The sequence below is a fragment of the Oncorhynchus kisutch genome, unplaced genomic scaffold (genome assembly GCF_002021735.2).
Source record: "Oncorhynchus kisutch isolate 150728-3 unplaced genomic scaffold, Okis_V2 Okis01b-Okis20b_hom, whole genome shotgun sequence".
NCBI classification, from domain to species: Eukaryota; Metazoa; Chordata; class Actinopteri; order Salmoniformes; family Salmonidae; genus Oncorhynchus; species Oncorhynchus kisutch.
This window is the reverse complement of record NW_022261978.1, coordinates 6504765-6530677: the sequence shown is the minus strand read 5'-3', so window position 1 is coordinate 6530677 and position 25913 is coordinate 6504765. Positions and strand designations below refer to the sequence as shown.

The 25913-nt window shown below is 44.1% G+C and overlaps 2 protein-coding genes across 2 annotated transcripts in view; both read right to left on the bottom strand.

The window, feature by feature from the left end:
* Nucleotides 1–3276, bottom strand: part of LOC109876390 (uncharacterized) — a 30397-nt gene extending 27121 nt beyond the window's left edge. The window contains exon 1 of the mRNA XM_031811002.1: nucleotides 3010–3276. The gene's annotated coding sequence lies outside the window, so the exon portion shown is untranslated. The remainder of the gene's footprint in view (nucleotides 1–3009) is intronic.
* On the bottom strand, nucleotides 313–14905 carry LOC116358825 (nucleoredoxin-like protein 1). The gene is made up of 6 exons (XM_031811066.1): nucleotides 14466–14905; nucleotides 8551–8721; nucleotides 7771–7931; nucleotides 7146–7278; nucleotides 6190–6324; nucleotides 313–642 (listed from the first exon to the last, which is right to left on the bottom strand). The coding sequence occupies exons 2-6, from the start codon at nucleotides 8713–8715 to the stop codon at nucleotides 313–315; spliced, it is 924 nt and encodes a 307-aa protein (XP_031666926.1). The 5' UTR covers nucleotides 8716–8721; nucleotides 14466–14905.
* Nucleotides 14906–25913: the final 11008 nt, after the last annotated feature.

The following is a 25913-nucleotide window of genomic DNA, read 5'->3' as shown; positions in this document are numbered from 1 at the left end:
GAGGACACCCTTCTGCTAGGCCTGTGTCAGAGGGGTCAGAGGACACCCTTCTGGTAGGTCTGGTGCTGAGGGGTCAGAGGACACCCTTCTGGTAGGCCTGGGGCTGAGGTGTCAGAGGACACCATTCTGGTTGGCCTGGGGCTGAGGACACCCTTCTGGTAGGCCTGGGGCAGAGGACACCCATCTGGTAGGTCTGGGGCAGAGGGGTCAGAGGACACCCTTCTGGTAGGCCTGGGGCTGAGGGGTCAGAGGACACCCTCCTGGTAGGCCTGGGGCTGAGGACACACTTCTGGTTGGCCTGGGGCAGAAGGTTCAGAGGACACCCTTCTGGTAGGCCTGGGTCAGAGGGGTCAGAGGACACCCTTCTGGTAGGTCTGGTGATGAGGGGTCAGAGGACACCCTTCTGGTAGGCCTGGGGCTGATGACACCCTTCTGGTAGGTCTGGGGCTGAGGGGTCAGAGGACACCATTCTGGTTGGCCTGTGGCTGAGGACACCCTTCTGGTAGGCCTGGGGCAGAGGACACCCTTCTGGTAGGTCTGGGGCTGAGGGGTCAGAGGACACCCTTCTGGTAGGCCTGGGGCTGAGGGGTCAGAGGACACCCTCCTGGTAGGCCTGGGGCTGAGGACACCCTTCTGGTTGGCCTGGGGCAGAAGGTTCAGAGGACACCCTTCTGGTAGGCCTGGGTCAGAGGGGTCAGAGGACACTCTTCTGGTAGGTCTGGTGCTGAGGGGTCAGAGGACACCCTTCTGGTAGGCCTGGGGCTGATGACACCCTTCTGGTAGGTCTGGGGCTGAGGGGTCAGAGGACACCATTCTGGTTGGCCTGGGGCTGAGGACACCCTTCTGGTAGGCCTGGGGCAGAGGACACCCTTCTGGTAGGTCTGGGGCTGAGGGGTCAGAGGACACCCTCCTGGTAGGCCTGGGGCTGAGGACACCCTTCTGGTTGGCTTGGGGCAGAAGGTTCAGAGGACACCCTTCTGGTAGGCCTGGGTCAGAGGGGTCAGAGGACACCCTTCTGGTAGGTCTGGGGCAGATGGGTCAGAGGACACCCTTCTGGTAGGTCTGGGGCAGAGGGGTCAGAGGACACCCTTCTGGTAGGTCTGGGGCAGAGGGGTCAGAGGACACCCTTCTGGTAGGTCTGGGGCAGAGGGGTCAGAGGACACCCTTCTGGTAGGTCTGGGGCTGAGGGGTCAGAAGCTAGCTTTAGCAGCAGGGCTTAGATATCAGCAGAAATCAGTAACACAACTGGTGTTATCACTTGTTTGCATGCTATGTTTCCACCAGGTTCTCAAACTTCTTCTAACTGCCACGTAGAACAAAGAGGTTGTACATCTGCTAACAGCCACGTAGAACAAAGAGGTTGTACATCTGCTAACAGCCACGTAGAACAAAGAGGTTGTACATCTGCTAACAGCCACGTAGAACAAAGAGGTTGTACATCTGCTAACAGCCATGTAGAACAAAGAGGTTGTACATCTGCTAACAGACACGTAGAACAAAGAGGTTGTACATCTGCTAACAGCCACGTAGAACAAAGAGGTTGTACATCTGCTAACAGCCACGTAGAACAAAGAGGTTGTACATCTGCTAACAGCCACGTAGAACAAAGAGGTTGTACATCTGCTAACAGCCATGTAGAACAAAGAGGTTGTACATCTGCTAACAGACACATAGAACAAAGAGGTTGTACATCTGCTAACAGCCACGTAGAACAAAGAGGTTGTACATCTGCTAACAGCCACGTAGAACAAAGAGGTTGTACATCTGCTAACAGACACGTAGAACAAAGAGGTTGTACATCTGCTAACAGCCACGTAGAACAAAGAGGTTGTACATCTGCTAACAGACACGTAGAACAAAGAGGTTGTACATCTGCTAACAGACACGTAGAACAAAGAGGTTGTACATCTGCTAACAGCCACGTAGAACAAAGAGGTTGTACATCTGCTAACAGACACGTAGAACAAAGAGGTTGTACATCTGCTAACAGACACGTAGAACAAAGAGGTTGTACATCTGCTAACAGCCACGTAGAACAAAGAGGTTGTACATCTGCTAACAGACACGTAGAACAAAGAGGTTGTACATCTGCTAACAGCCACGTAGAACAAAGAGGTTGTACATCTGTACATTTAAGCTTCTCTAGTGTCCGTGAGTTATTTACTCTGAAAATGTTGAACCTAACACTAGATAGCATGAGTTCATATTATTCAACAATTGCCAATCCAAATGTAGCATCAATTAGCATCAGTTAACATTAGTCAACTATCGTCATTGAACAAAAATCCTGAGGCCCATTGTGAGGCCCATTGTGAGGCCCATTGTGAGGTCCATTTTTTAAAGGTATCTGTGACCAGCAGATGCATATCTGTATTCCCAGTCATCTGAAATCCATAGATTAGGGCCAAATGTATTTATTTAAATTCACTGATTTCCTCATATAAACTGTCAAATCTTTGAAATTGTTGCATACTGCATTTACTTTTTTGTTCAGTATAATTACCATCAGTTAATATTATTCAACCATTGCTAATCACTAGTTATCATTCAGTTCATATTAGCTTGTCATTGCTAATCACTAGTTATCATTCAGTTCATATTAGCTTGTCATTGCTAATCGATAGTTATCATTCAGTTCATATTAGCTTGTCATTGCTAATCACTAGTTATCATTTAGTTCATATTAGCTTGTCATTGCTAATCACTAGTTATCATTCAGTTCATATTAGCTTGTCATTGCTAATCGATAGTTAGCATTTGTTCATATTAGCCAGTCATTGCTAATCGATAGTTAGCATTTGTTCATATTAGCCAGTCATTGCCAATCGATAGTTAGCATGTGTTCATATTAGCCTGTCATTGCTAATCGCTACACTTAGAAATGAAGGTGCTATTTAGATGCTAAAATATTGCTATTAATAAGGAAATAATACATTTGTCAACAAGCCAAAAAGTTCTAGTGAATAATATGAATTTTAAATTACACCTCTTCTTTCTCTCCTTTTTTACCTCCTTTCTCACTCATCCATATTCCTCTCTTCTTCTCTTTTTATCCTCCTTGTCCCCTATAGGTCTCCATATTCCTCTCTTCTTCTCTTTTTATCCTTCTTGTCCCCTATAGGTCTCCATATTCCTCTCTTCTTCTCTTTTTATCCTCCTTGTCCCCTATAGGTCTCCATATTCCTCTGGTGATTTAATCATTGAGTGCCTTTGACTTCCTCTTTTATCATATCATCTGAACATATTATTAAACTGAACTGTTTACTGAAGTAAGTTTCTTACCCTTCTGGTGAAGTGAGGGATACCTTTTCTCAAGAGTTGTGGTTTTAGTCGTACTTCCTCTCTCTCTGCCGTACTGTTACTGAGAGAACAGGAAGTAGCTACGTGACTGTGTCTGCAACACATTTGTAAAAAAAAGGAAAAACACAACTGGCTGGGTTTGTGCAAAAGACAAAGAAGGGGGGAGAGAGAGATGCTGGGTTTGTGCAAAAGACAAAGAAGGGGGGGAGAGAGAGATGCTGGGTTTGTGCAAAAGACAAAGAAGGGGGGGAGAGAGAGATGCTGGGTTTGTGCAAAAGACAAAGAAGGGGAGGGAGAGAGAGATGCTGGGTTTGTGCAAAAGACAAAGAAGGGGGGGAGAGAGAGATGCTGGGTTTGTGCAAAAGACAAAGAAGGGGGGGAGAGAGAGATGCTGGGTTTGTGCAAAAGACAAAGAAGGGGGGGAGAGAGAGATGCTGGGTTTGTGCAAAAGACAAAGAAGGGGAGAGAGAGAGAGATGCTGGGTTTGTGCAAAAGACAAAGAAGGGGAGAGAGAGAGAGATGCTGGGTTTGTGCAAAAGACAAAGAAGGGAAGAGAGAGAGAGATGCTGGGTTTGTGCAAAAGACAAAGAAGGGGGGGAGAGAGAGAGAGATGCTGGGTTTGTGCAAAAGACAAAGAAGGGGGGGAGAGAGAGAGAGAGAGAGAGAGAGAGAGAGAGGAGAGAGAGAGAGAGAGAGAGAGAAAGAGAGAGAGACAGCGAGAGAGAGAAAGTGAAAGATAAAGAGAGAGAAAAAGTGAAGGAGAGAGAGAGAGAGACCTAATAGGCTTCTGCCATGTTTATTACATCATCATAACACAACAGCGTCATCATCATCATCCAGATGAATGACGAAGAACCAAGTCCTTTACTGACAATGTAGTGTTGATTTATGTTTACTATGAATATATCAACATAAATTATATACACATTGCAAATGTACATAACAATCAGTTGTTAATGCTCAGCGTAAAGCATTGAGGTGACCTACAGAAGCAGTATTCTGTTCCGGCACCGTCACGCCACAACACTATGGATAGTAACTAGTGCCAATATTATCCACCCATTGCTATTAGCAACATTATATATTATACAGTCATTGCTAATTTCTAGTTAGCATCAGTTCATATTATTCAACGATTGCCAATCCATAGTTAGCATCAATTATTAATTAAGTTCATATTAGTCACCTATTGCTAATTGTTAGTTAACATCAATTAGCATCAGCTCATATTATCCAGTGATTGCTAATCACTAGTTAGCATGAATTAGCATCAGTTCATATTATCTAGTAATTGCTAATCACTAGTTAGCATCAGTTAGCATCAGTTAGCATTAATCAACCATTGCCACTGAACAAAAATATAAACGCAACATGCAAAGATTTGGTCCCATATGCACAAAAATCGTATTTCTCAACAACAACAAAAATGCACAAATGTGTTTATGTTCGTGTTAGTGAGTAATTCTCCTTTGCCAAGATAATCCATCCACCTGACAGGGGTGGCATATCAAGAAGCTACACAGCATGACCATTACACAGGGGCACCTTATGCTCTCACTCTCTACAGTGCCACAGATATCTCCCATTTTGAGGGAGTGTGCAATTGGCATTTCTTTCGCTAGTTAGCATCAGTTCATATTATTCAGTGATTGCTAATCGCTTGTTAGCGTCAGTTCATATTATTTAGTCATTGCTAATCGTTAATTAGCATCAGCATTGTTGCAGAGTCCCTAATGTCACACTACATTCCTACATAGTGCACTACTTTTGACCAGAGCTCTATGGGCCCTAATCATGCCACTTGTGACACAACAATTGTCTTGGCAGCATCAGCAATCCAGTCATTAACAGAAGCGACAATCAACCAATCAAGAGGTCTGTCTTGACAGAACCAACCAGTCATTGGAGATAATTCACATGATTGGCCTGTGCTTAAGAGGAGTGGAGTGGAGTCCCACCTTCTTTTCTCCTTCTTCCTCTTCCCCTTTATATACACACGATATATATACACGCACAATATTATACACATCTCAGCCCCAGGACCACCCTCCACCTCCTCTTCATCATCCTCCTCTACCTCCTTCTCTTCCTCCTCCTCTTCCTCCTCCTCCTCCTCCTCAATCAGCTCCTCCTCTATTCTGCTTCTCATCCTTCTTTCTCTCCTCTTCCTCCTCATCCCCGTCTTCCTCCTCCTCCTCCTCCTCTTCCTCATCCCCGTCTTCCTCCGCCTCCTCCTCTTCCTCCTCCTTCTCTTCCTCCTACTCCTCTTCCTTCTCCTCCTCCTCCTCTTCCTCCACCTCCTCCTCCTCCTCTTCCTCCTCCTCTTCCTCCTCCTCTTCCTCCTCCTCCTCTTCCTCCTCCTCTTCCTCCTCCTCCTCCTCCTCTTCCTCCTCCTCCATTCTGCTTCTCATCCTTCTTTCTCTCCTCTTCCTCATCCTCCTCCTCATCTTCCTCCTCCTCCTCTTCCTCCTCCTCTTCCTCCTCCTCCTCCTCCTCCACCAGCTTCTCCTCCTTCTCTTCCTCCTCCTCTTCCTCATCCTCCTCCTCCTCCACCAGCTCCTCCTCCATTCTGCTTCTCATCCTTCTTTCTCTCCTCTTCCTCATCCTCCTCCTCATCTTCCTCCTCCTCCTCTTCCTCCTCCTCTTCCTCCTCCTCCTCCTCCTCCACCAGCTTCTCCTCCTTCTCTTCCTCCTCCTCTTCCTCATCCTCCTCCTCCTCCACCAGCTTCTCCTCCTTCTCTTCCTCCTCCTCTTCCTCATCCTCCTCCTCCTCCTCCACCAGCTCCTCCTCCATTCTGCTTCTCATCCTTCTTTCTCTCCTCTTTCCTCCTCCTCCTCCTCGTCCTCCTCCTCCTTCTCTCCCTCATCCTCTCCGGCTCCACCACCCCCCCACCCCCACCGCCTCCTCTTCTTCTTCTTCACCTTGTATTTGAGGCGGCGTATCGGGTCAGTGACGCTCCGCATCTTTTTGTCATCAAACTCCTCGTTCAGCATGAAGTTCCTATCGATAAGCTCAGCTGATTCCTGTCAGACACACGTTGTTATACACACGTTATATACACACACACACAAATAATATATATAAATACATACATACACACAAAATAAAGGAAACAGTTGAGTAAATGAGGGATACAAAGTGCTTCCTTCCACATAGCTGTTGTTCCTGACATCCCATCATGCTTAGGGTCATGTATAGCCATGTCCAGTTGTCCATTATTCTGGCTACCCTGGCTAGAAGAAGAGATCTCAATGACTTGGAGAAATACGTCTCAAAGGAGAACAGGTGGTTTAGAAGTGTGTGTATGTGTGTGTGTGTGTGTGTGTGTGTGTGAGCGCACGTGCGCGTGTGTGTGAGCGCACGTGTGTGTGTGTGTGTGTGTGTGTGTGTAGAGTCATCAGATGTCAACTCAACTGAGTGGCACCGGAGACAGCTGTTCTGGCTCGTCCTATTAGGACACTATATGTTGGTGTTTCCTTTATTCTGGCAGTTACCTGAATATAAATACATACACATTGTACACATACACGGACACACACATGCTACATACACACACACACATGATACACACACACACACACATGATACATACACACACATGATACACACACACACACACACACATGATACATACACACACACACACATGATACACACACACACACATGATACACACACACACACGATACACACACACACACATGATACACACACACATGATACACACACACACATGATACACACACATGATACATACACACACACACATGACACACACACACACACACATGATACACACACACATGATACACACACACACAGACATGATCCATTAGACACACACCTGCCAGTTGTGGAAACAGTTGGTTCCGAGGCTGCTTATCTCAGAGACAGCGTTGGGAGATAGAACAGAACAATCTGGACGCAGCACCACCACCCTCGGTACATCCTCCACCTCAAACATAGACTCCAGCTCTCTGATACACACACACAGACACATGATCCATTAGACACACCCTCGGTACATCCTCCACCTCAAACATAGACTCCAGCTCTCTGATACACACACACAGACACGTTATATACACACCCACACACAGTGTAAGATATACACATACATACACGGACGGACAGACACATTACATATACACAATCACTCTATACACACACACACACAGTGCAAGATACACACACACTCTATAGACACTCCTCCCCACGCTACCCAACCCCATCCTTTCCACCCAATGCCATCCACCCATACCTGCGATAGGGGTCATCGAGGGTTAGGAACAGGCATTTCTCCTCCCCACCCACCCCCATTCACCCATACCTGCAATAGGGGTCATCGAGGGTTAGGAACAGGCATTTCTCCTCCCCACACAAACCCCATCCACCCATACCTGCGATAAGGGGTCATCGAGGGATAGGAACAGGCATTTCTCCTCCCCACCCACCCCATTCACCCATACCTGCGATAGGGGTCATTGTGGGTCAGGAACAGGCATTTCTTGGGCAGCTCTTTGAGGAGGTTCTCCAGCTGCTCCTCTGATTGGTCCAGGCTGATGTACAGAAGGACCAACTGGGCGGAGCGTTCCACGTAGAACTCATCTGTTAGACGCTTGAAGAAGTCCTACGTGGAGGGGATAGATGAGGAGAAGGAAAGTGGAAGGGTGCAGAGGGAGGGAGGCAAGATATAAGATGTTTATAATACCTTAATTAGTAGAGAGAGAGAGAGAGAGAGAGAGAGAGAGAGAGAGAGAAAGAGAAAAGAGAGAGAGAGAGAGAGAGAGAGAGAGAGAGAGAGAGAGAGAGAGAGAGAGAGAGAGAGAAAGAGAAAAGAGAGAGAGAGAGAGAGAGAGAGAGAGAGAGAGAGAAAGAGAAAAGAGAGAGAGAGAGAGAGAGAAAAGAGAGAGAGAGAAAGAGAAAAGAGAGAGAGAGAGAGAGAGAGAGAGAGAGAGAGAGAGAGAGAGAGAGAGAGAGAGAGAAAGAGAAAAGAGAGAGAGAGAGAGAGAGAAAGAGAAAAGAGAGAGAGAGAGAGAGAGAGAGAGAGAGAAGAGAACGAGAGAGAGAGATAACTATAGATTGACAAGTGATTCAATGTGTGAGTGTGCGTGTGTGTGTGTGTGCGCGTGCGTGTGTGTGTACGTGTGTGTGTGTGTGTGTGTGTGTGTGTGTGTGTGTGTGTGTGTGTGTGTGTGTGTGTGTGTGTGTGTGTGTGTGTGTGTGTGTGTGTGCGTGTGTGTGTTTACCTTAAGTGTGGGGACGAACTCCTTGCACCGTTGGCTGTCTACTGAACCGAAGAACAGGAGCAGGATCCGGTTCTGGAGACGGAGTATGACCTCCCGTTCCGTATCGTACTCAACACGGTCTCTGTTGTTACATACTAGTGAACGACCTAGGAACAAATCTACCATGGTCTACTACTGGGGGGAGGAGAGGAGAGAGAGGAGAAGGAACGAGAGAGCGAGAGAGAGAGAGCGAGAGAGAGAGACAAAGCGAGAGAGAGAGACAAAGCGAGAGAGAGAGGGAGAGAGAGACAGAGCGAGAGAGAGAGATCACGTCAGTACACCCCATTGAAGTTGCATGAGAAGTGCGGACTCAGACGAAAGTAGTGCACTAGATAGGGAATAGGTGGCCATGGGTCCTGGGTAAAAGTAGTGCACTAGATAAGGAATAGGTGGCCATGGGTCCTGGGTAAAAGTAGTGCACTAGATAAGGAATAGGTGGCCATGGGTCCTGGTTAAAAGTAGTGCACTAGATAAGGAATAGGTGGCCATGGGTCCTGGTTAAAAGTAGTGCACTAGATAAGGAATAGGTGGCCATGGGTCCTGGTTAAAAGTAGTGCACTAGATAAGGAATAGGTGGCCATGGGTCCTGGTTAAAAGTAGTGCACTAGATAAGGAATAGGTGGCCATGGGTCCTGGGTAAAAGTAGTGCACTAGATAAGGAATAGGGGGCCATGGGTCCTGGGTAAAAGTAATGCACAAGATAGGGAATGCCATTTGAGGACTCTCTCAGCTAAGATGAACTAAGCATATTTTAAAATGTCTTATTTTTTATTATTTAAAAAAACTCCAAGACAGCGTAGCAGTGCAGACGTGGTTTGTCGTCCTCTCGTTTACTTATTGTATTTTTGTCTTTTTTGTATATATTTCCATTTATTTTTCAATCTCTTTTCCATTTTTAAATTCAATATACCATCCGGCAACCCGCCTCACTCAATGTGCCACTGACCCGCAATTTTTTTTTAGACCTTATAGCCAGAACCGCCATCAGAAGCTATCAGAGGCTAAACAGCTAATTAGCTACTAGCTATTTAGTTATTGTTAGCGCCCTTTACCTTCTGCACCAGCTGTTTTTTTAGCCTGGATAATACCTGCCAGCCTTGGACTTTAGTACCTCAGCCACGCTCAAGGTACTAAACCACATCATAACCGCCATCGATAAAAGACAGTACTGTGCAGCCGTCTTCATCGACCCGGCCAAGGCTTTTGACTCTGTCAATCACCGTATTCTTATCGGCAGACTCAATAGCCTTGGTTTCTCAAATGACTGCCTCGCCTAGTTCACCAAATACTTCTCAGAGTTCAGTGTGTCAAATTGAAGGCATGTTGTCCGGTCCTCTGGCAGTCTCTATGGGGGTACCACAGGGTTCGATTCTCGGGCCGACTCTTTTCTCTGTATATATCACCGATGTTGCTCTTGCTGCGGGTGATTCCCTGATCCACCTCTACGCAGACGACACCATTCTGTATACATCTGGCCCTTCTTTGGACACTGTGGACACTAACCTCCAAACAAGCTTCAATGCCATACAACTGTCCTTCCATGGCCTCCAACAGGTCTTAAGTGCTAATAAAACTAAATGCATGCTTTTCAACCGTTCACTGCCCGCACCCGCCCGCCCGACTAGCATCACCTCTCTGGATGGTCCTGACCGAGAATATGTGGACAACTACAAATACCTAGGTGTCTGGTTAAACTGTAAACTCTCCTTACAGACTCATATCAAACATCTCCAATCTAGAGTCGGCTTTCTATTTCGCAACACAGGCTCCTTCACTTACGCCGCCAAACTTACCGTTGTAAAACGGACCATCCTACCGATCCTCGACTTCAGCGATGTCATCTACAAAATAGCTTCCAATACTCTACTCAGCAAACTGGATTCAGTCGATCACATTGCCATCCGTTTTGTTACCAAAGCCCCTTATACTACCCACCACTGCGACCTGTATGCTCTAGTCGGCTGGCCCTCGCTAAATATTTGTCGCTAGACCCACTGGCTCCAGGTCATCTATAAGTCTATACTAGGTAAAGCTCTGCCTTATCTCAGCTCACTGGTCATGATAACGACACCCACCCGAAGCACGCGCTCCAGCAGGTATATCTCGCTGGTCATGATAACAACACCCACCCGTAGCACGCGCTCCAGCAGGTATATCTCACTGGTCATGATAACAACACCCACCCGTAGCACGCGCTCCAGCAGGTATATCTCACTGGTCATGATAACAACACCCACCTGTAGCACGCGCTCCAGCAGGTATATCTCACTGGTCACCATAACAACACCCACCCGTAGCACGCGCTCCAGCAGGTATATCTCACTGGTCACCATAACAACACCCACCCGTAGCACGCGCTCCAGCAGGTATATCTCACTGGTCACCATAACATCACCCACCCGTAGCACGCGCTCCAGCAGGTATATCTCACTGGTCATGATAACAACACCCACCCGTAGCACGCGCTCCAGCAGGTATATCTCACTGGTCACCATAACAACACCCACCCGTAGCACGCGCTCCAGCAGGTATATCTCACTGGTCACCATAACATCACCCACCCGTAGCACGCGCTCCAGCAGGTATATCTCACTGGTCATGATAACAACACCCACCCGTAGCACGCGCTCCAGGAGGTATATCTCACTGGTCACCATAACAACACCCACCCGTAGCACGCGCTCCAGCAGGTATATCTCACTGGTCATGATAACAACACCCACCCGTAGCACGCGCTCCAGCAGGTATATCTCACTGGTCATGATAACAACACCCACCCGTAGCACGCGCTCCAGCAGGTATATCTCACTGGTCACCATAACAACACCCACCCGTAGCACGCGCTCCAGCAGGTATATCTCACTGGTCATGATAACAACACCCACCCGTAGAACGCGCTCCAGCAGGTATATCTCACTGGTCACCATAACAACACCCACCCGTAGCACGCACTCCAGCAGGTATATCTCACTGGTCACCATAACAACACCCACCCGTAGCACGCGCTCCAGCAGGTATATCTCACTGGTCACCATAACATCACCCACCCGTAGCACGCGCTCCAGCAGGTATATCTCACTGGTCATGATAACAACACCCACCCGTAGCACGCGCTCCAGCAGGTATATCTCACTGGTCACCATAACAACACCCACCCGTAGCACGCGCTCCAGCAGGTATATCTCACTGGTCACCATAACATCACCCACCCGTAGCACGCGCTCCAGCAGGTATATCTCACTGGTCATGATAACAACACCCACCCGTAGCACGCGCTCCAGCAGGTATATCTCACTGGTCACCATAACAACACCCACCCGTAGCACGCGCTCCAGCAGGTATATCTCACTGGTCATGATAACAACACCCACCCGTAGCACGCGCTCCAGCAGGTATATCTCACTGGTCATGATAACAACACCCACCCGTAGCACGCGCTCCAGCAGGTATATCTCACTGGTCACCATAACAACACCCACCCGTAGCACGCGCTCCAGCAGGTATATCTCACTGGTCATGATAACAACACCCACCCGTAGAACGCGCTCCAGCAGGTATATCTCACTGGTCACCATAACAACACCCACCCGTAGCACGCACTCCAGCAGGTATATCTCACTGGTCACCATAACAACACCCACCCGTAGCACGCGCTGCAGCAGGTATATCTCACTGGTCACCATAACAACACACACCCGTAGTACGCGCTCCAGCAGGTATATCTCACTGGTCACCATAACAACACACACCCGTAGTACGCGCTCCAGCAGGTATATCTCACTGGTCACCATAACAACACCCACCCGTAGTACGCGCTGCAGCAGGTATATCTCACTGGTCACCATAACAACACCTGCTTTTGCCCGTCTGTCCTTCCACTAACTGTAAACATCAGCTATCTGAGCAGCTAATCAATCGCTGCAGCTGTACATAGTCCATCTGTAATTAGCCCACCCGATCTACCTACCTCATCCTCCTGTTGTTTTATTTACTTTGCTGCTCTTTTGCACACCCGTATCTCTACTTACACACCCGTATCTCTACTTACACACCCGTATCTCTACTTACACACCCGTATCTCTACTTACACACCCGTATCTCTACTTACACACCCGTATCTCTACTTACACACCCGTATCTCTACTTACACACCCGTATCTCTACTTACACACCCGTATCTCTACTTACACACCCGTATCTCTACTTACACACCAGTATCTCTACTTACACACCCGTATCTCTACTTACACACCCGTATCTCTACTTACACACCCGTATCTCTACTTACACACCAGTATCTCTACTTACACACCAGTATCTATACTTACACACCAGTATCTATACTTACACACCAGTATCTCTACTTACACACCCGTATCTCTACTTACACACCCGTATCTCTACTTACACACCCGTATCTCTACTTACACACCAGTATCTCTACTTACACACCCGTATCTCTACTTACACACCCGTATCTCTACTTACACACCCGTATCTCTACTTACACACCCGTATCTCTACTTACACACCCGTATCTCTACTTACACACCAGTATCTCTACTTACACACCAGTATCTCTACTTACACACCAGTATCTCTACTTACACACCAGTATCTCTACTTACACACCCGTATCTCTACTTACACACCCGTATCTCTACTTACACACCAGTATCTCTACTTACACACCAGTATCTCTACTTACACACCAGTATCTCTACTTACACACCCGTATCTCTACTTACACACCAGTATCTCTACTTACACACCAGTATCTATACTTACACACCAGTATCTCTACTTACACACCAGTATCTCTACTTACACACCCGTATCTCTACTTACACACCAGTATCTCTACTTACACACCAGTATCTCTACTTACACACCAGTATCTCTACTTACACACCAGTATCTATACTTACACACCCGTATCTCTACTTACACACCAGTATCTCTACTTACACACCAGTATCTCTACTTACACACCCGTATCTCTACTTACACACCAGTATCTCTACTTACACACCAGTATCTCTACTTACACACCAGTATCTCTACTTACACACCAGTATCTCTACTTACACACCAGTATCTCTACTTACACACCAGTATCTCTACTTACACACCAGTATCTCTACTTACACACCAGTATCTATACTTACACACCCGTATCTCTACTTACACACCAGTATCTATACTTACACACCAGTATCTCTACTTACACACCAGTATCTCTACTTACACACCAGTATCTATACTTACACACCAGTATCTCTACTTACACACCAGTATCTCTACTTACACACCAGTATCTCTACTTACACACCAGTATCTCTACTTACACACCAGTATCTCTACTTACACACCAGTATCTCTACTTACACACCAGTATCTCTACTTACACACCATCATCTGCTCATCTATCACTTCAGTGTTAATTAATCTGCTAAATTGTAATTATTTCGCTACTATGGCTTATTTATTGCCTTACCTCCTCACACCATTTGCACACACTGTATATAGACTGTCTTTTTGTTCTACTGTATTATTGACTGTATGTTTCCATGTGTAACTCTGTGTTGTTGTTTGTGTCTCACTGCTTTGCTTTATCTTTGCCAGGTCGCAGTTGTAAATGAGAACATGTTCTCAACTAGCCTACCTGGTTAAATAAAGGTGAAAAAAAAAAATATTGTTGTGTTGCTAACTAGTTAGCCCTGTAAACTACAGTTGATAAGCACCCATAATATATCTACCCTAGAAATATAATCTATAGAACAGGCCTCCTCATTCAGGTCAACGATGGCATAATAGGTGGACTAAAACTGTCTCTAGGTCGAACAGATATGTACCAGATATCTCAGAGGGTTCACCTTCAGACTGTAGTCTGTAGTCCTCTCTCTCTCTCCGTCTCCTTAAGCTCCTCCTCTTTCTTTCCTTTCTTTCTCGTTGTCCACAAACCGTTCCCGTTATCGTTTTCTCTTCATCTCTCTTTATCTTGTCTGTTCCGCTGTTGTTTCCCTCCCTCTCTCTCTCTCTCTCTCTGTCCCCGTGTTTCTCTCCCTGCCGCCTCCCCTCTCCTCCCCCTAGATAAGTGGGAGATTAGCTGGGTCAGAAGAGTAGGGTGAGTCAGACACTGAGAATATCACCTGTGTGGGAGACAGAGATATATAGAAGAAAGAGACAGAGAGAGACAGAGAGAGCTAAACCGTAGCGGATCAACTACACTAATCACATTATATCAGAAGGATAGGGGAGAAGAGAGAAAGATAGAGGAGAGAGAGAGAGAGAGGGTGACGGGTGGTGGTGTTGTGTCCAGACTCTGTAGTGTGTGTGTGTGTGTGTGTGTGTGTGGCTGACTGTGGTGTTAAGTGATTACAATGAAGTGTGTTGATGTTAATCCAATAAGAAACAAAGGCTGAAAATACCTGCAGACTAATCTCATAGAGAGAGAGAGAGAGAGAGCGTGAGAGAGCGCGAGAGAGAGAGAGAGAGCGCGAGAGAGCGCGAGAGAGCGAGAGAGAGAGAGAGAGGGAGAGAGCGAGAGAGAGAGCGAGAGAGAGCGAGAGAGAGAGAGAGAGAGAGAGGGATAGATGATAGACAGAGAGAGAGAGACAGAGAGAGAGAGAGAGAGAGAGAGAGAGAGAGAGAGAGAGAGAGAGAGACAGAGAGAGAGAGAGAGAGAGAGAGAGAGAGAGAGAGAGAGAGAGAGAGAAAGAGAAAGAGCGAGAGATCCACCCTTCCCTTGGCTCGCTCTTTGTGCAGCTCATGCAAAATCTAGAAAGAAGACGCCCCCTGTAGGCCACGGGAAGGCAACTAGATTCAACTGCTTGACTATTTTTTAAATACAGACTCAAATGAGAATAACTTTATCGCCCCTGTGTGGTGTGATAAGAAATGACATATATAACAGACTATTTTGGAGTGAATCATGGGTATCTTCACAGATGTGGGAAGTCCTGAGGGTCCTGAGGGTCCTGAGGTTGCAGCCTCGCTGGAAAAATTGGAGAAAAAAAAATAGGAGGTATGGCTAAGCAGTGACGTTCTTTATAAAAAATTATAATCAGATTCATAATAATCCTAATCATAAGGTTTGTAAAGCTCTTTTCATTATACAAGAATAATCTCAAAGTGCATTAATCTCAAAGTGCATTAATCTCAAAGTGCATTAATCTCAAAGTGCATTAATCTCAAAGTGCATTAATCTCAAAGTGCATTAATCTCAAAGTGCATTAATCTCAAAGTGCATTAATCTCAAAGTGCATTTTACATGTCAGCAGTTAATTGTAAATAAACTCGGACAAAACAGAGATGCTTGTTCTAGGTCCCAAGCAACAAAGAGATCTTCTGTTGAATCTGACAAGTAATCTTAATGGTTGTACAGTCGTCTCAAATAAAACTGTGAAGGACCTCGGCGTTACTCTGAACCCTGATCTCTCTTTAGACTAACATATCAAGACTGTTTCAAGGACAGCTTTTTTCCATCTACGTAACATTGCAAAAATCTGAAACTTTCTGTCTAAAATTGATGCAGAAAAATGAATCCATGCTTTTGTTACTTCTTGGTTAGACTACTGCAATGCTCTACTTTCCGGCTACCCGGATAAAGCACTAAATAAACTTCAGTTAGTGCTAAATACGGCTGCTAGAATCCTGACTAGAACCAAAAAATTTGATCATATTACTCCAGTGCTAGCCTCCCTACACTGGCTTCCTGTTAAGGCAAGGGCTGATTTCTGATTTTGTGTTAGTGCAGGGTATTGAAATGGGTTTTGTCCCAGTGCCATTGCACTTGTTACGGCTTTCTTCCGTCGAAGGAGAGTCGGACCAAAATGCAGCGTGGTTAGTTCGATACATCTTTAATGAAGCCAAAAACACGAACAATACAAAAACAACAAACGGAACGTGAAAACCTATACAGCCTGTCTGGTGAATACAAACACACTGAGACAGGAACAATCACCCACAAACACACAGTGAAACCCAGGCTACCTAAATATGGTTCCCAATCAGAGACAACGAGAATCACCTGACTCTGATTGAGAACCTCAGGCAGCCATAGACTATGCTAGACACCCCTACTCAGCCACAATCCCAATACCTACTAAAACCCCCAATACCACAACACAACACAAAATAACCCCATGTCACACCCTGGCCTGACCAAATAAATATATAAACACAAAATACTAAGACCAGGGCGTGACAGCACTTTGTGAAAGTACACTCTGAGTTAATCAGTGGAATATTCAGAGTGGGGGTACGTCCTATGTTGCCAGTGAAAGGTGTGACCTTTATAATGGGTAATGATATTGCCGGAGGAAAGGTAGTACCCGTATTGGAAGTATTGGATAAAAGTGACCAGTCTCTCTCCAATGAGCACAGAGTTATCCACATGTGTTCTCCGCTTGTGCTGTCACTCGTGCTCAGGCACGACAAGAGCAGCTGAATGCCAACCAAAAGGTTGACAACAAGCTTTACATGGCCTTGCTCCTACCTATCTCTCTGATTTGGTCCTGCCGTACATACCTACACGTACGCTACGATCACAAGACGCAGGCCTCCTAATTGTCCCTAGAATTTCTAAGCAAACAGGCAGGTCTTTCTCCTAAAGAGCTCCAATTTTATGGAATGCTCTGCCTACCTATGTGAGAGACGCAGACTCGGTCTCAACCTATAGGTCTTTACTGAAGACTCGTCTCTTCAGTGGGTCATATGACTGAGTGTAGTCTGGCCCAGGAGTGTGAAGGTGAACGGAAAGGCTCTGGAGCAACGAACCTCCCTGGCTGTCTCTGCCTGTTACAACACATGACTACAGCTCCTGTATAACATGCTACTACAACACATGACTACAGCTCCTGTATAACATGCTACTACAACACATGACTACACCTCCTGTATAACATGCTGTTACAACACATGACTACACCTCCTGTATAACATGCTACTACAACACAAGACTACACCTCCTGTATAACATGCTACTACAACACATGACTACAGCTCCTGTATAACATGCTACTACAACACATGACTACAGCTCCTGTATAACATGCTACTACAACACATGACTACAGCTCCTGTATAACATGCTACTACAACACATGACTACAGCTCCTGTATAACATGCTACTACAACACATGACTACACCTCCTGTATAACATGCTGTTACAACACATGACTACACCTCCTGTATAACATGCTACTACAACACATGACTACACCTCCTGTATAACATGCTACTACAACACATGACTACAGCTCCTGTATAACATGCTACTACAACACATGACTACAGCTCCTGTATAACATGCTACTACAACACATGACTACACCTCCTGTATAACATGCTACTACAACACATGACTACAGCTCCTGTATAACATGCTACTACAACACATGACTACAGCTCCTGTATAACATGCTACTACAACACATGACTACACCTCCTGTATAACATGCTACTACAACACATGACTACAACTCCTGTATAACATGCTACTACAACACATGACTACAGCTCCTGTATAACATGCTACTACAACACATGACTACACCTCCTGTATAACATGCTACTACAACACATGACTACACCTCCTGTATAACATGCTACTACAACACATGACTACAGCTCCTGTATAACATGCTACTACAACACATGACTACACCTCCTGTATAACATGCTACTACAACACATGACTACAACTCCTGTATAACATGCTACTACAACACATGACTACACCTCCTGTATAACATGCTACTACAACACATGACTACAGCTCCTGTATAACATGCTACTACAACACATGACTACACCTCCTGTATAACATGCTGTTACAACACATGACTACACCTCCTGTATAACATGCTACTACAACACAAGACTACACCTCCTGTATAACATGCTACTACAACACATGACTACAGCTCCTGTATAACATGCTACTACAACACATGACTACAGCTCCTGTATAACATGCTACTACAACACATGACTACAGCTCCTGTATAACATGCTACTACAACACATGACTACAGCTCCTGTATAACATGCTACTACAACACATGACTACACCTCCTGTATAACATGCTGTTACAACACATGACTACACCTCCTGTATAACATGCTACTACAACACATGACTACACCTCCTGTATAACATGCTACTACAACACATGACTACAGCTCCTGTATAACATGCTACTACAACACATGACTACAGCTCCTGTATAACATGCTACTACAACACATGACTACACCTCCTGTATAACATGCTACTACAACACATGACTACAGCTCCTGTATAACATGCTACTACAACACATGACTACAGCTCCTGTATAACATGCTACTACAACACATGACTACACCTCCTGTATAACATGCTACTACAACACATGACTACAACTCCTGTATAACATGCTACTACAACACATAACTACACCTCCTGTATAACATGCTACTACAACACATGACTACACCTCCTGTATAACATGCTACTACAACACATGACTACACCTCCTGTATAACATGCTACTACAACACATGACTACAGCTCCTGTATAACATGCTACTACAACACATGACTACACCTCCTGTATAACATGCTACTACAACACATGACTACAACTCCTGTATAACATGCTACTACAACACATGACTACACCTCCTGTATAACATGCTACTACAACACATGACTACAGCTCCTGTATAACATGCTGTTACAACACAGACCATGGTGATACCGACAGCAGAAACAAAACCCTCTGGTAAGCAGGATTGGACTCAGTTCCATTTCCATTCCAGTCACTTCTGGAAGTACACTGAATTTCATATACCAATTATCTTCACTGCTTTTCAACGAGGAAAACATTTAAACTCAGCAAAAATAAGAAACGTCCCTTTTTCAGGACTCTGTCTTTCAAAGATATTTCATAAAAATCCAAATAACCTCACAGATCTTCATTGTAAAGGGTTTAAACACTGTTTCCCATGCTTTTTCAATGAACCATAAACAATTAATGAACATGCACCTGTGGAACGGTTGAAACTTCATTGGGATAAGAGGCAGCATTTTCACTTTTGGATGAAAAGCGTGCCCAGAGTAAACTGCCTACTACTCAGTCCCAGATGCTAACATATATATAATTAGTAGTATTGGATTGAAAACACTCTGACGTTTCGAAAACTCTTTGAATGATGTCTGTGAGTATAACAGAACTCATATGGCAGGCAAAAACCTAAGAAAAAATCTGAGGTTTGTAGTTTTTCAACTCAGCCCCTATTAAAGATACAGTGGGATATTGGTCATGTTGCACGTCCTAAGGCTTCCACTAGATGTCAACAGTCTTTAGAAACTTGTTTCAGGCTTCTACTGTGAAGTGGGGCTGAATGAGAGGGGCGTCTAGCAGAGAGCCACGGTCTCGTGACGCGCGGTCATGAGAGAGTTAGCTCGCGTTCCATTGCTTTTCTACAGACAAAGTAATTCTCCGGGTTGGGACATTATTGAAGATTTATATTAAAAACATCCTAAAGATTGATTCTATACTTCATTTGACATGTTTCTACGACCAGTAATATGACTTTTTGGACTTTTCGTCCGACCTTTCCGCTGGACACGCGCGTTTGGATTTGTTTACCAAACACCCTAACAAAAGGAGGTTTATGGACATAAATTATGAACTTTAACGAACAAATTAAACATTTATTGTGGATCTGGGATTCCTGGGAGAACATTCTGACGAAGATCATCAAAGGTAAGTGAATATTTATAATGCTACTTCTGACTAATGTTGACTACACAACATGGCGGATATTTCTTTGGCTGGTTTGGGCTCTGTGCTCCATACTCAGATTATTGCATGGTGTGCTTTTTCCGTGAAGTTATTTTGAAATCTGACACAGCGGTTGCATTAAGGAGAAGTTTATCTAAAGTTCCATGTATAATAGTTGTATCTATTATCAATGTTTATTATGAGTATTTCTGTGAATTGATGTGGCTCTCTGCAAAATCCCTGCATGTTTTGGAACTACTGAACATAACACACCAATGTAAAATTAGATTTTTGGATATAAATATGCACTTTATCGAACAAAACATACATGTATGTTCATGTGTAACATGAAGTCCTTTGAGTGTCATCTGATGAAGATCATCAAAGGTTAGTGATTAATTGTATCCATATTTCTGCTTTTTGTGAAAACGGCTGTATTTTTCTGAGACTTGGTGGTGACCTAACATAATCGAGGACCGGAGATGTGGCCAGGGCAATAAACTGCAATGTCTGTACTGTGAGACACCTAAGACAGCGCTACAGGGAGACAGGACAGACAGCTGATTGTCCTCGCAGTGGCAGACCACATGTAACAACACCTGCACAGGATCGGTACATCCGAACATCACACTTTTGGGACAGGTACAGGATGGCAACAACAACTGCCCAAGTTAAAGCAGGAATGCACAATCCCTCCATCAGTGCTCAGACTGTCCGCAATAGGCTGAGAGAGGCTGGACTGTGGGCATGTAGGCCTGTTGTAAGGCAGGTCTTCACCAGACATCACAGGCAACAACGTTGGGCACAAACCCATCGTCGCTGGACCAGACAGGACTGGCAAAAAGTGCTCTTCACTGACGAGTCACGGTTTTGTCTCACCAGGGGTGATGGTCGGATTCGTGTTTATCGTCAAATGAATGAGCGTTACACCGAGGCCTGTACTCTGGAGCGCGACTGATTTGGAGGTAGAGGACTGTCGTGTTCTGCGGAACTGGTTCAGTTTATGTCTCAGTTGTTGAATCTTGTTATGTTCATACAAATATTTAGAAATGGTACGTTTTCTGAAAATAAACGCAGTTGACAGTGAGAGGGCGCTTCTTTTTTTGGTGAGTTTATATAATCACATAACATGTCTAAATCCTTAATTATGTCATAAACAATTATGACAAATGGAAATATTCCGAAGCCATTTCTTTTTTTATGAATTCAAATTCAAAATGTATGTTTTTAAATTGGCAGTGTTTCCTGCTGTCATGTCTTTGGCTATGCCGGATTAAGTAATATGACATGCTATTCTATAAAATAATTTCTCCGTAATTACTATTACCGGATTGAGCTAATCATGTAAATGTAATTAACTAGAGAGTCGGGCACCACTAAATAATATTTATAGAGCTGTTATCTTCCGAATAAACTCTTAAAGACCTAGTAATATTTTACATCAATAGCAGTCAACATTAATCTTTATCTTAATTCAGTCTCATCTGAAAGTTGTAAATTCTTGGTTATCTGCACGAACCCTGGCTAACAATTTGAATCAGCAATACAAAATTGTGTTTAATTATTTATTTACTAAATACCTAACTAATCACACAGAATTACACAGAATTAAATCATAACTTGATTACAAATGACGTCATAAAGGAAAACGTCCCTAGCGGGCGGAACAGATATGACAGCTTGTTACACAAAAGAAAAGGGGCTGGGTTTGAGTGAAGGAGCAGGAAGACTGAAGAACAAGGGGAAGAAGCTGGGCTATCGTATATACAGTATCTGATGCATTCTAAATTACAGCCCATTTGGAAAAGGAAAATGCAATAAATATTTACTCTGAGCTGTGAATTGGATACGTTGTAGTAACGTCGTTGGGTGATAGACGGGTTACTCTGTCTGTTCCTTCCTAAGGAAGCCAGAGAGGAAGGAAACTGCTCCTTGAGTGAAGGAGGCTTTCTATTCCGCAACAAAGCCTCCTTCACTCAAGCCGCCAAGCTTACCCTAGTAAAACTGACTATCCTACCGATCCTCGACTTCGGCGATGTCATCTACAAAATGGCTTCCAACACTCTACTCAGCAAACTGGATGCAGTCTATCACAGTGCCATCCGTTTTGTCACTAAAGCACCTTATACTACCCACCACTGCGACTTGTATGCTCTAGTCGGCTGGCCCTCGCTACATATTCGTCGCCAGACCCACTGGCTCCAGGTCATCTACAAGTCTATGCTAGGTAAAGCTCCGCCTTATCTCAGCTCACTGGTCACGATGGCAACACCCATCCGTAGCACGCGCTCCAGCAGGTGTATCTCACTGATCATCCCTAAAGCCAACACCTCATTTGGCCGCCTTTCGTTCCAGTACTCTGCTGCCTGTGACTGGAACGAATTGCAAAAATCGCTGAAGTTGGAGACTTTTATCTCCCTCACCAACTTCAAACATCAGCTATCTGAGCAGCTAACCGATCGCTGCAGCTGTACATAGTCTATTGGTAAATAGCCCACCCTTTTCACCTACCTCATCCCCGTACTGTTTCTATTTATTTACTTTTCTGCTCTTCTGCACACCAATATCTCTACCTGTACATGACCATCTGATCTTTTATCACTCCAGTGTTAATCTGCAAAATTGTAATTATTTGCCTACCTCCTCATGCCTTTTGCACACATTGTATATAGACCCCCCCTTCGTTTTCTACTGTGTTATTGACTTGTTAATTGTTTACTCCATGTGTAACTCTTTGTTGTATGCTCACACTGCTATGCTTTATCTTGGCCAGGTCGCAGTTGCAAATGAGAACTTGTTCTCAACTAGCCTACCTGGTTAAATAAAGGTGAAATAAAATAAAAAAATAAAACCCTCGTTGCATCTGCTGTTGCTAACTCAACGGCTAGGAGGTATCACCTCTGTAGTGAATAAGAGTTCAAAGTTCATACCATTCACAACCAAAGCTCACGCTGATGTTGGCTTCGTTCTGTAGTTATTATCTGAACCATTCTGACATCGGACCGTCGTCCTCACATCTTTGGAACAGGAGGTTATATTGATGTCAAGGGCTTATATAGGAAGGGAGAGGAGGGCGTGTTTGAAAAGTTTTATAGCCCATGTCCTTTCACAGGTGCGGGCCACTGATTGAGCAGCCCTATTTTATGAAAACCCACATCTCACATTTTAGAAGCTAAAATCCCATAAAATTTCATCCCATCACAAATAATTTAATATTCAAACATTTAAATTGAACAACAATTCTATGTGAATCCGATAACTCTGATGTGTAGACTTTCCACTGTAGAGTTTATGTCATCTGATCATTGATGAGAATGTCTCAGATGACAACCGAACTGACATCATATTCATTAAGTACCACCGCATATGTTCAATTGTTCGGATTACCAGAATATAGTTAATTTCCCCCCACCTTCTGATGTTCCCAGAATCTCTATGTTAACCAAGGGTTTTGCAAATGTAACCTCAGTAGGGTAGAGAGAGGAAAAAGGGGGGAAAAGGTATTTATGACTGTCATAAACCTCCTCCCAGTCCAACATCATGACACTGCATATTGACTAACCTCTCTGTCTCTCTGGAGATCCTGTGGTTCTGGATCCAAACACTTTACACCCAGATCTCATCCTGTCTGAGGATCTGACCAGAAGGGGTCAGAATCTTCCCAACAACCCAGAGAGGATTTATAAATATGGGGCGGTCCTTGGCCTCTGGAATGTTTGACTCAGGACACCACTGCTGGGAAGTGTTGGACTGTCAGTTTGTGGAGGAGTTGATGCCCTTGCCACCGAAGTTTCCAGAGAGCCTGTAAAAATAAAAGACAACCTACATACAAACCTAATTTTGAGGTATACGTTGTCTGAATGGTAATATTATTTGTTACAAGGGGGAATCTGAAGAGGAAGATTGTGATGCTGGACTGGGACAGAGGAGAGGTTTCCTTTGTTAACGCTGTCAACAACACAATCCTCTGCACGTAATACCACCGATTTACAGAGAAGATGTATCCGTTCTTCTCTGTACTAGATAATCACCTGCTAAGGTGTCTGTTACAGTGGAAAATGTTACGTGATGGCGGCATGGAAATAAAATACATCCTTTGCTACTCCTGATGGTTTATATTATGTGATATTTGGTTATCGTACCTGGAAGCTAAGTGTCACTTGCCACATCATCATGATGATGCTAAACGCATCATCATGACTCTAAACGCATCATCATGACTCTAAACGTACCATCATGACTCTAAACGTATCATCATGACTCTAAACGTATCATCATGACTCTAAACGTACCATCATGACTCTAAACGTATGATCATGACTCTAAACGTATCATCATGACTCTAAACGTATCATCATGACTCTAAACGTATCATCATGACTCTAAACGTATCATCATGACTCTAAACGTACCATCATGACTCTAAACGTACTATCATGACTCTAAACGTACCATCATGACTCTAAACGTATCATCATGACTCTAAACGTATCATCATGACTCTAAACGTATCATCATGACTCTAAACGTATCATCATGACTCTAAACGTACCATCATGACTCTAAACGTATCATCATGATGCTAAACGTACCATCATGACTCTAAACGTACCATCATGACTCTAAACGTACCGTCATGACTCTAAACGTACCATCATGACTCTAAACGTATCATCATGACTCTAAATGTACCATCATGCCTCTAAACGTACCATCATGACTCTAAATGTACCATCATGACTCTAAACGTACCATCATGACTCTAAACGTATCATCATGACTCTAAATGTACCATCATGACTCTAAATGTACCATCATGACTCTAAACGTACCATCATGACTCTAAACGTATCATCATGACTCTAAACGTACCATCATGACTCTAAACGTACCATCATGACTCTAAACGTATCATCATGATGATGTGGCAAGTGACACTTTGCTTCTTAAAAAATGTCCTAAATATTAAACTAAATATTAAATAAAAAAAACACCTAAATATTATTTTGGGGTGGATTTTTCTTTTAAGTTGAATGAATTAACTGAAAGTCACTCCAGATACAAGCCTCTACTAACGACTCAAATGTAAATGTAACGTGCCAGTCAGATGGATATGGATAACTTCCTTCTCTTTTATATTTTATGCAAATGATGTGTGTGTGACCTGTGAACCTGTTACTAGCATTAAAAATGATCTATGTGAAATATGATATGACAATCTAAGTACATGACATCATTATTACATCACAGTACATTACATCATTAGTACATGACATCATAATTACATTACAGTACATTACATCATTAGTACTTGACATCATTATTACATCACAGTACATTACATCATTAGTACATGGCATCATTATTACATCACAGTACATTACATCATTAGTACATGACATCATAATTACATTACAGTACATTACATCATTAGTACTTGACATCATTATTACGTTACAGTACATTACATCATTAGTACATGACATCATTATTACATCACAGTACATTACATCATTAGTACATGACATCATAATTACATTACAGT

What these genes read in the sequence shown, in the direction of transcription:
- LOC116358825 (XM_031811066.1), bottom strand. Translation starts at nt 8,715, where the DNA reads ATGGTAGATTTGTTCCTAGGTCGTTCACTAGTATGTAACAACAGAGAC. An exon ending in CACAATGACCCCTATCGCAG is followed by an intron (nt 7,279 to 7,770) that starts GTATGGGTGAAT and finishes TGTGTGTATCAG; the next exon opens with AGAGCTGGAGTCTATGTTTG. An exon ending in ACTGTTTCCACAACTGGCAG is followed by an intron (nt 6,325 to 7,145) that starts GTGTGTGTCTAA and finishes TGTGTCTGACAG; the next exon opens with GAATCAGCTGAGCTTATCGA.